Source organism: Anthonomus grandis, chromosome 3 (genome assembly GCF_022605725.1).
Source record: "Anthonomus grandis grandis chromosome 3, icAntGran1.3, whole genome shotgun sequence".
Classification (NCBI taxonomy): Eukaryota; Metazoa; Arthropoda; class Insecta; order Coleoptera; family Curculionidae; genus Anthonomus; species Anthonomus grandis.
The window spans coordinates 20,573,660-20,585,509 of NC_065548.1; the positions used below are offsets into that span (position 1 = coordinate 20,573,660).

The window sequence follows — 11,850 nt, forward strand, 5'->3', positions numbered from 1 at the left end:
TGGGGTAAGTGTATTTAAAAAAATTATAGTGGCACTTTAAAATTTCATAACAAAAAAACCAAAAGAGAAATCGGGTTCATTTTTAGTAGACACAGAGCTTATTTCTTTGTTAAATCAATGTCATATTTATTTATTTTTTGTCTGCTTTTGTTTTTTTTATAAACCAAGATAAAAAAAACATGTCGGCTGATTACACTTGCCCCTGAGAATGGGGCAAGTGTACTCACGGCTCCTAACTGCCATATGCTTACTCTGCAGATGGATCTGGGGCAAGTGTACTATAGTATGAAAAATTCTGGGTTAAAAAAAATAGCTTGATACCTATCTTAATTTATAAGGAAGTTATGAACTTTTTTCGTGGAGCAATGATAGGGAATAAAACTCAAAGTATTTCTGAAAGTATATTACTTAGGTAAGTTGAGCAAAACAGGCCGTGACATGTTTTTTTTTTATTTATTTAACGTTATATGAGGTAAAGGATACTGGAAAAGTTAGTTCTCCTCTTCGCCCTAAAGCGGGTTCTGGTAAAACTCGCTTTATATTTGATGTAGCCACTAAGTGATAGTCCTCTTGTTCAGGCCAGTGAAACACTGAACTATGCGCGTTTCGGTTTGATTTTGTTAAAAACTTAATGGTAGGTTGCGATTCTTCATCAAGCGTTGTTATTTGACCAGCATAGAAAAGTATACTTTTCTTTCCTTTAAATGAGACCAAAACCCAGTTTCCAATGTTAAGGTTTTCTACCCCTTTGAGAAACAATTCGTCTTGTTTCAATGCTTCTTCATCTTGCTCTAACCTTTTTGCATAAGTCTCAAAGGTGACGTCGTCGGATTCACTGTCACTTAAAATTTGCTGTTCGTCTTCATCTGAAGAGCTCTCATTAATATGTTTTGCTGTTATTTTTTTCTTCCTTAGTAGTTATTCCTTCTTTGCTTTAGCTATTCTTTCATTTTCTTTTTCTTGCTCAGCCTTTTTCTTTTTTTCTATGTTTTCTTTTGCTGTTATAATTTCAGCTCCTGGAGCTACCCTTTTTCTTCTTTCTTTTTTGTTAGGGCGGGGCGATTGCCTCACTGTTTCCAGCAACAATTCTTCAAATGATACAGAACCGCTACTTGGTGCTGCTATTGGTATTGGTCTACTTGGCCCTGCTATTGGTTTTGGTCGCAGTTCTGATGCTAGCTGCTGCGTGGTTGGTTTCTCCTCGTGACTTAAGGCTCTTAAAGACCGCTAGGTCCATGGGTTACAATAGGTTTCTGGAGTGTGGAGGTCATTTAGGTACAATTATATCATTTTCGACAGCCGCCTCGATAAGTTTTGAGTCTAAGTGCGTTGAATATCCATCATACAAAAGCAGGATTGGTCTTTCAGGTACAACGTTGCGAATAAAAGTTTTTGTAAAATAGTTTACAAAGATTTTGGTTTCCATCCAACCATTTGGTGACGCAGCATAAGAAGTACCTGGAAAGGTAGATTCCTTGGGAGCCAGCCAGGTACTCCATGGATTTTTTCCCTTAAAAATAATTAATGGAGGCAATTTATCCCCATTGGCGTTGCCACCCATGAGAACTGTCGTACTCTCCTTTAGGCCCAGTGGTAATTCTTGAAGCAGGGGCATTTTTCTGACTCACAATTTAAGTTTTACTTGGATCGAGCGTAAAACTAGTTTCGTCGATAATTAGGTTATAAATCTGAGAAGGCTTATTTTGAAGGTCGTTATTTTGTAAGGTCGCTTTTAACATGTCAAAATATTGTTTAATCACAAATGGATTATTAGCTTTTTTTCTGGCATACTCCAGTCGTTGTGGTTTTTTTAAAGATAGCCTGTGCCTTTTTTGAAAGGATAAAAACCAATCCTCGCCAGGTATTCCATCTTTAAATGGCGTTTTTATATTATTTTTCGTGACATACTTTCCCACCAATTCTAAGATTTTCTTTCTGCTGAGCCCCCAACCCCACTTCTCCATGATTTGTAGGTATTGCGGTGGGTCTTCCTTTGGACGTGCTTTTTGATCCTCGGGTTCCTCGTAGGTGTTTTTGAAGAGTGGAAAATGAGATTTGATACCTCTGGGCAGCACCACGAATACTGATACGATTTTCTTGGATGTTTCTGATCGCATCTTTTAAAAGTTCAGCACTGTAAGAAGGATCTTGTTTCTTTTTTTTTATACACTCTCACCATGTTGAAGGAACTCACTAGGAACTGTATAAACTAGTCTTAGATAAGTTCTATTTTAAAGATTTCCACACTGTCTTTACAATTAATTAAAGTCTTTGGTAAGTATTTACACTATTTCTTCGATATTAGTCTTAGCCTGTAACAATAGAGAAAATGATCAGTGATTACATTTGCCCCAGTCTCAGTGATTACACTTACCCCATATGCGTATTTCGGTAAGGTGAATGTAGTAGAAGAATGTGAAGTATCGAAAATCAAATCTGATAGCAGAATCAACATCCTTGTCGAAAATTACCTAAGGGAGCAAAATATTACAACTAAATACTAATATTAGCAGTAGTAATAGAAAATTAAAATTCCTAAAAGGCACTCACAAAATTATTATAAATGTTAAAGTACAAAAAAGAAAAAGGGAAATCTTTAAAACTGGAACTAAGGGGTTAATAAAAAGTAATATGGGTATAAAAAAGGGTCATATTTTCGAATTTCGAAGAAAATATGTTCCAAAACGTTATAAAAAAAAATCATAGGGCTTGATTACATTTGCCCCATGATTACATTTACCCCACTTCACCCTAATTTAAAAAACTTAAATTTATTTTTTTTTTATTTACCTTGCTCTAACGATCTATAATATTTTCCCACTGGAATTTCAATAAATTAAAAAAGGGTAAATTTATGTAAAAACAGGATGTTTAGATGATATTAGGGTGTTAAAAAAAAACTTTTTTGATTATAACAATTACGGTCGTTAGCGATAGAGTTACTTACGGCGATACTAACTTAATAATTTATACCAGTAATTTTTTTGAGAAGTACTTTACAAAAGAATCTTCACGATTCAAATATAAAATTGTAATAAAATCCCTAATAAAACATAAAATAAAAGAAAAATTTAATTACTTTCTTAAGAAAGGGTTTTTTTATCACTTTCTTAAACTACTTTATTAAAGGCCTGCGATAGAGAAGTTTCTTTTTATTGAAGTGATGTTTTAAATGTACCTGTTTAATTATTATTTGTATTTTGTCCTAAAAATTATTATTTTACTAATTATTTCGTATTTTATCTCAATGTGAAACATTAAAATATAATACGTCAAATTCTCTTGGATGGATTTATCAAATTCGCTTTTACTTTGGATTACTTACTCAACCTAGTTACAGTGTACGTTTGAATTTTGTACTCTTGACAACATAAATGGCTAAAGATGAAACGTTCAAATTAAAAAATATATATTTACTACATCTTATTTAGTTTCAAAAACAGTATTCTTATTAGTAAACTTTTTATATTCCACATTTTTAATTGTTAAAGAAATATATTTATGTTTTTTTTTTCAGTCGATAAAGCAAACTGTGATAGTAGCTTAAGTGTAGACAAACATGACATAAAACTGAAACTAAAAGAGAACACAACAGTTAATATTATATTGGGGTAAGTGTTAAAATAAGCTTATATTTGATTTATTAATATTTGAATTTTCTTTTAGAAGCTAATATGTAAATCATTAATATAAATATAATAGAGAAACTAATATAAGAATTACAACTCCCCGAAATCACCTAGATATTTAAAATGTAGAAACAGGGTCACTTTGAAGTTGATTCAGTCAAAATAAGTACATTATTATTATTATGCTACAGGACCCAAATTGTTCATTACTATAAATTAAGAAAAAATATCAGCTTTAAAGTCATATACCTTGACAGTTTTTTTAAAACAAAGAATGTTATAATAAAGGTGGCTTAATGCACAGCTCTTTTTTATTTGCAATTGATAATAGTTGATTAAAATTTAAAAAAAATACTTCTTAACGATACATATGCACTTCTACAGAAGATTCTTTTATGGTTTACAAGAACAAGTTCGCCATGAGCTTTCACTTGAGGTTTAGAGCGACAAATATGGCATTACTTGCTTATGTCTTTTAAATAAAAAGACATAGTGAAGAAAGTGTTTAAAAGTTAAATGCACTTTACATTAATTAGTTTTAAATATGCTATCAGAATGACACCTAAAAAATATATTTTGTTTTATAATTTTACCACAAATCTTATTACATGAATAGGGTGTACTGATAATGATCATTTATATGTTCCTATACCAGGACATTCCGACTATAATGTGCTAAGTTGAAAGTGACTGAAATCTACTAAATCTAAGGCCTATAGTTGTATAGATTTTTTTAAAGTGTCATTTATTACGATTTATGATGAATATTATAATCTTTTCATTATTTTCACTAAAAAGAAAATTTGAAGTTTTCTCAATTTTTTCAAAAAATTTCATATATTTTGCGGTACCGTGAAACGGGGTTAAATTGATCATTTCGTTTGTAAATTTGCTTGTAACTCTTTTGATAACTGCGTATCGATATTAAAATTAATCAAAAATGATTGTGTATGGATGCCGTTAAAAGATTTTGCATCTTATCATTGCATCGTATCTGCTCTAAATTTAAAATTGTTTAAAAAAATGCCAAAATAAGGTGTGATCAATTTTATACCAAAAGAGGGATGACTTTGATCAGTGCCATATAATTGTACTCTTCTTGCAGTGCCTTAAAATGCATTATGAACAATTTAACCCCCGCTTAAGTTCATCAATCCGTTTACAAGTTACAGATAATTCTAGGTTTTGGGGTGAAATTGATCACTTGGGGGAAATTGATCAGTCATAAAATTTCACTAATTGGTTATTTTTTTAGGTAAAATAAAAAAGAAACATTGCAGTTTATTAATACTTTATTAAAACCACTTGTTTAAAAATACAAAAACTTATAAAAGACATTCAAAAAGTAAAGAAACAAATCTTCAATTAATAGATAGAAGCAGTAATGCGTATACTAAGGATTTACATCTCCTTAATATCTACTGCTTTTTTGATTTGATAAATGATTTGACCTTTGACGTATTCAGCGGCAGGTTCTGGCAAAATAGCAATTATATCTGCCAACTCTATGGAAAACTCGTCGCCTGCTTGTGGTTTAAAAACAGTTTTTCTTCCATCGACAGATTTTAGTCCCAGAACTTCGAATTCGTTTTCATTGAAATTTTCAACTGTAGCTATGTAACGATAGCTAACACTTTTTCGCATGCCCCCAACACTTTAACCAATAAAAATGTCCCAATTTTGATCTCACTTTGACTTACTTCCAAATATTCAATTTCTTCGTTTTCCTGCAACTGGATAAATAGATCGTCGGCGGTCATGTCATCGTCGGAATTATCATTTGTTATAGGCTCTTCAACGTCGCTGTCTGAACTGTTGGAATCATTTTGGGCTGTCACACTTTTCTCTGGCTGAATCAAGTTTTGTTCTCTTCTTATTTCGTCTTGTTGGAGCATTTGAAAATCTCTGTTGTTGTAAGTAATTTACCAACGCGTTCTGCGCGTGGTCTTGATTAAAATCTTCTCTAGGCAGCTTGTCTAATACTCGGTTTGGATTTAAAGGGACTATGCCACTTGCTTCAGAAGAAGAAATAAGATTTCGTTTAACCGCATGATTTTATCTTTGTATAGTTTACTATCCATTGTCACCAAGGTTTTTTGCAACAAATGTCGGAAATCCTTTTTGTCAATTGATGAATGTGTTGGATACGTATTTTTCCATTCTAGCAAGACTTCTCTCCAGCCAATTTTAAATGGCCTGAAAAACCCTACGTCCAACGGCTGACATAAATGTGTCGCGTTCTTTGGCAGGCATACAAATCCAATGTTATGTTCTTCACACAGTCTAATAACTTCTTCTGTGAAAACTGAGACTATTAGAAGTTATCGCCTATTAGAATTTTTCGCCCTTGCTGTTTTTTGGCATGTGGAAGAAACGCAGACTTAAACCAGTCATTAAAAGTTTCGGCGTCCTTTCACCCATGTGACGTTCGGTTGTATCGTGATCCAGCTGCACAGCATCTATCTATGCAACAGGGTTCTAATTTTGGTCCTTGTTCAGTCCACTGAGCCCACATTTTTCTCGATAAATTACATATGGTGGCAAAAGAACTCTGCGTAAAATTGCACACTCGTTCAGGGTATTTTACTCCACGGGAATATATTAGTTTTTTGCGCCCAGGGTCGTCAAGCAAATTAGTTTAATCATAATTATATACGTTGCACGACGGAATACCATTTAAAGTTGTTTTAAGGTTTTCAAAATATTCAGTTAATGTTTGCCTGGAAACATCAGCACGAGCCCTTTTAATATTAGCTGCAAGCCTTTGAGTTATTACATTGTTATGTCTTTTTAACAGCAAAAATACCCAATCGGTACCGGGTAAATTGTCCTTAAATGTTGCCACTGAACGACCTTGAGTATCTAGCAGGTTTTTTGCCATATGCCTTAAATCTGTTAAATTAAGAGGAAACCCCCATTCGCCACAAATAGCAACACATTTAAGAATTGATTGCTCTTCATTGAAGCTAAAAACGGTTTGCCCGCCGATACTTTTAACTTGACGCCCATGGTATCTATTATTTAAGGTCCCGTAAGAAATCTTGAACCATTTTGCAGCTTTGCGTAAACTCCACCCTTCATTAATGACCTTTTCTAACGCTTTTTCTATGGACTCTTGACCGTAGTCTTTGTACCTTCGTGCCTCAACTTTTCTCTTATAAACTCTCGGCATTATGTCAATATTCTAAAACCAAAAATATTATTATTACTAGTAGTACTATACCCTTAAAATTATATAAGCTTTACAATCTGCTGATCAATTTCACCCCATCCAATAAATCTTAAAATTTGACAAAATCCGGCAACGCCGCAAACTTCATTTTGAGGTTATAAAAATACAAGATATTCAGAATGCTAAATATATCACGCACATATCCACAATTTGCATGTATTTTTAAATAGCAGTCAAATTTTGGAAGGTTATATTTTTGTTTAAATATTACTTCCTACATGTTTGAGAGCCGCAAACTCCAAAAAAAACGTTTAAGTGACAAAAAACATGCACATGGATCACTAGCTACACCATTACTGAATACGATTTTTTACCGAACGGAAAAAATCGGCACTTAATATGCGCTTAAATAATTTAAATGTAAAATATTTTGATATGATGATCAAAGTCGCCCCGCGAAATCAAATTCACCCCATTTCACGGTACCTATATCCATATTCGTTTTTGGAGAAATGTATTATGTACTTTTAGATTATTTACCTTTTTACCTAAAAGCGTGATTATTAATGATAAATAATTAGTTTTATATTTATTACATTGACATTTACTCGAGAAAATACGTAATAACTTACTTTTACAAGATTCTTTTAAATTTTCTATAAAATAAAATTTTTTTAGCTATACCTGTCATTCCATTTTTTTTTTTTAATTTTCTTTTAGCAACATATACAACTGGCAACTTTTCTAATAATCTGGTTTACTTTTAAAGAATTTCTTAATTTTCAAGAAGGTAAATAGCACCCTGCATACTTGTTCTTAAAAAAAATGCTTTGATTTTTGTTATTAAAATTTGAAGAAATTATGGTATGTTGTGTTCATTTATAGATTTTCTGCTCAGAAGATTTTATATCACTAATAGTTCGGTATGTGAAATAATAAGAACATTCATAAGTCCATGATTTTTACGATATACATATATTTTCTATACTTTTAAAAAATATTCATAAGTAAATATCACATGTTTTAATAAACCATAAATCATTTCACATATTTTTTAGTATCGCATTATCTACATTTAATATCTGAAACTCATTATTTATCTTTTTTCATATTAAAAACTTCGCAAGTATATTTTGATTAATTAATTACCTAATTACCTGCGAAAATGTACGGTTCACTATATATTAAAGTGAAAAATCAAAAAGCTGTGTAACATAGCATTATCGTATATCACATCACTGTGATATATACCATTATTTAAGGGTGCAATGCCATAATTATTTAAAATAATATATCCATGCCTTATAGTTTCTCAAAGATTCTAAAAATAATAATAATGTAAAACTTGTAATATTCTTGATTACAAAGCGTTATTTTTTTTTAATGGAAATGCTTGCTTATCTAAAAATATGACTGTTGAGGAAGTAGTCCATACTTGCAGTGGAGTTAATAAGTCAAAGGGTAACTAAAATTGTTTCTCCTTAGATTTATTTTATATCAGGGTCTCTTTGAGAATATGGACGACTTCTTTCAATTTGAAAATTGTTTCTGTCATCCTCCACTAAATTTATTTAAAAATCATCTATCCTACATATTTCAGACATATAAGATGTCCATCCTCGGGGATCTATAAAGAACCGAGGAAACTTATAAGCTAAGGATAAAAAGTGTTGAAATAAAAGGTATTAAAATTAACTTACATACAATGAGGGTTCGTCACAACATATAACCAGCTATCGTGCTACTGGCAAGGTCAAAAGTTAAAATCTCAACAATAAATAAAAGGGCATCTACAATAATGATAAAAAGCCTTAATTAATTAACAAATAAACAATTGAACGTTAAAGACAAAAAACTTACATTAAGATGCATGAGAAGGGACTAAGCAGGGTCTATACAAACATTAAAATCACATAATTACAAAACTAGGATAATTGTTATGTCAGCAAGAACTAAGAACAAAAGAAATATATAACTTTTCAAAAATTTTACCTATTTAAAATATGGTACCTGTAATTTGTAAAATTAGACTTTGTTAAGTTGGCTACAGATGGTGGTACTAGAAATGATACTTATAAATAAAAACTTTTGACTCTAATATGAGAAAAAGAAAAGGCGTTATAAATTATCATTAAAATTTAATGAATTAAAAAAATGTGTAGATGAATGATTAATTTGATCATTGACACATGATTTTTAAATAAATTTAGTGGAGGAGGACAGAAACAATTTTAGTTACCCTTTAAAAATATGACGTTTTTAAATTAGGAAAAAATTCAATTCAATTCACATTGCGAAAATATACGCAATGATCCTTTTTTTATTTTCTTACCTCAAGGCCCTTTGAAAAGAAAAATATAGTACGTTATGATTTCTTTCCTCAAATTCCTTTATCTAATCGATTTCAATATTTTTTTATTATCAATTATAGTAAAAAAAAATCCCTTCCATCAATTTATTCAAGGTTGAGGTAATATATGTATAACATAATATTATCCAACAGAATAAGAAACGGTTGCTAAAACACGTGTAGTGTAAAGCCAAATCCTAGCACAGACAAAAAAACAAAGTAGAACGAATTGTCCAGTTCAAGAAAATAGCTCTTTAAAAAGACAAACATGAACAGTTATGTATCTACTAATATATTAATACTGTATTATCAATTTCCAATTAGAAACATAATAATCTAATAGCCAAAATAGATATCTCTGTATCCCTGTATTATTGTCATTTTAATTATAACTTGTATCTTATTGATTTTATTTGGAAATTTATTTTTTATTTAGGTCAGATTATGAGCCTGTGAATGATACCTTAAACATTATTATTCAACACACTGATATAGCTGCCATAAATATAACTTCGCTAGATTTAAACGTTCTGAACGAGAATTATAGTCTAAACGTTCAAGCCATTGGAGCAGGAAAAACAGATATTTACTCAAATACTACTTACAACAGAACAAAGTAAGTACCATGATAAACAAACAAAAGTATTTGTTTAAAACTTAATTAAATTGTATAAATATTACATTTAATTATATATTTTAGCGTGGATGATGTCTATTTTCGGATTACAGTTTACAAGGCAGCAGCTCTAGATACCTTGTCAACAGTTATAGGTTGGATCTATTTTGCTGCTTGGTCTATATCGTTTTATCCTCAGGTTTACATAAATTGGAAACGAAAAAGGTAAAAGAGTTTAAATGTTTATTTGGTAATTATTTTTTTATCTTAATTATTTTAGTGTTATAGGTTTGAATTTTGACTTCCTATCTCTCAACATAGTTGGGTTTTTGTTATATTCAGTATTTAATTTGGGTCTCTATTACATTCCAGAAGTAAAGGTAAGTTTTCTTTAAATTATTTTATAAATTATTAATAATAATTAATTACTATTTTCATAAATTAGATATCTTTGAATACCTAACTCTCAGGAAATAAGCATTATAAACTCTGTTAAAACCAAAAATCTATTTTAGTGTGCGGTATTTTTTGGAAGTTTTGCATTATAATTAAGCCCATTATTTTTCTATTCCAAGCCAATTATTAAACAAACATATCTCGTTAACCACACAATTATTTTTCTTAATTTATCCTTCACAACATTGTTTAAATTAATTATACAGTTGAAGTCAAACGTCCAATGGAGTTGAAGGAAAAGAATATTATACTTATAATTTCTGGTGAAAGTTGGTTTGACGTGTTTTTTTATAACAAAAAGTTTGGAAAGTTTGAATAAAATCATTAAAAGATTATCTAATACAAGCTGTTTAACGATAAGACATTGTTTGAGTAGACAAGGAAATTATGTCTAAATCTAAATATCTATATAACATACATCATTCAGGAAATAGTCGACCAAAATTCTACCTATATTTTGTTTGATCATTGGGTTCTTGAAATTCTACTTTGGTCGCTGCAACTCGTTTTTACTTTTTAAATTATACAATTTATCCAAGAGAGAAATCAAGGACTGTTGACACACCGCGTTGGTTCTGTCACTGCCCGTCATTTACAGCCGATCCAACGTTGCTATGTCTAACAAAAGAGATTGAAGTTGATGGGAATACTTTAAATACTTTCTATTGTAACGTGGCTAGCTTGGCTTGCAACATTTTGTCAGATATAGATCCCTTAGAGTTTGTGTCTGGTATATCTGTTCCAAACTCTTTTCATTTTGGAAATGTTGAGTCGTGGGAATTATTGGAGGCTCTCAATGATATAAAAAATTAAAAATCATGCGGCAATGACGAGATTACGGCGGAAATCTTAACGAAACTACCACATGATGCACTTATCTCATTGTGCTCGTCGATAAACAGTTCTTTTAAGACAGGTAATTTTTCCGAGTGTCTTAAATCGTCGATTGTGATCTCGCTTTACAAGGGTGGAGCTACAAGTGATCCTGCAAATTACAGGCCAATTTTCCTACTACCTACACTTTTGAAAGTTATTGAGAAAGTGGTAATAAAGCGCATGTGGAAATATTTAACAAAATATAAGCTCATAACACCCAAGCAATATAGATTCCAATCCTCTAAAAGTACACACGACGCTTTTTTGTTTTTTTTGGATATGGTGTTCTCTCAGCTTAGTGGAGGTGCAGCAGTATTTTGTGATCTGTCGAAGGCTTTCGACTGCGCTGATCACGAAATTCTGCTGCGGAAGCTGGAGCGTTGTGGCTTTAGAGAGTCTGTCTTGTCGTGGTTTAAGTCTTACTTAAGTCATCGAAGCCAATCTGTTTTCGTGTCTGGTTCAAAGTCTTCACCTTCTGGAATTAATTGTGGCGTACCTCAAGGTTCGGTATTGGGTCCCCTGTTATTTTTAATGTACAGGGTGACCCAATAAGACTGTTCCTCGGCCATATCTCGGGAACTGTTCGTAAAAAAAATTTTAAAAAAAAATTATTAGGTAAATCGGTCATGAAAAATCGTTGGAAAATATTTTCAAGTTCTAAAAATTACCACCAGAGGGCGTAATTGCCATCTTAAATTTTAAAATTGCATTTTTCTTTAAATTTCGCATAACAACCAAATTTTTTTTTAAC

General features: G+C 31.3%; 1 protein-coding gene across 2 annotated transcripts in view; it reads left to right on the forward strand.

The window, feature by feature from the left end:
• The window catches only part of LOC126733732 (cystinosin homolog), a 62,500-nt gene that overhangs the window by 32,981 nt on the left and 17,669 nt on the right, over positions 1–11,850 (forward strand). For both annotated transcript variants that reach the window (XM_050437116.1, XM_050437117.1), the window contains exons 3-6: positions 3,518–3,611; positions 9,588–9,767; positions 9,852–9,992; positions 10,048–10,147. In XM_050437116.1, the coding sequence (XP_050293073.1) occupies positions 3,518–3,611; positions 9,588–9,767; positions 9,852–9,992; positions 10,048–10,147 (515 nt within the window). The remainder of the gene's footprint in view (positions 1–3,517; positions 3,612–9,587; positions 9,768–9,851; positions 9,993–10,047; positions 10,148–11,850) is intronic.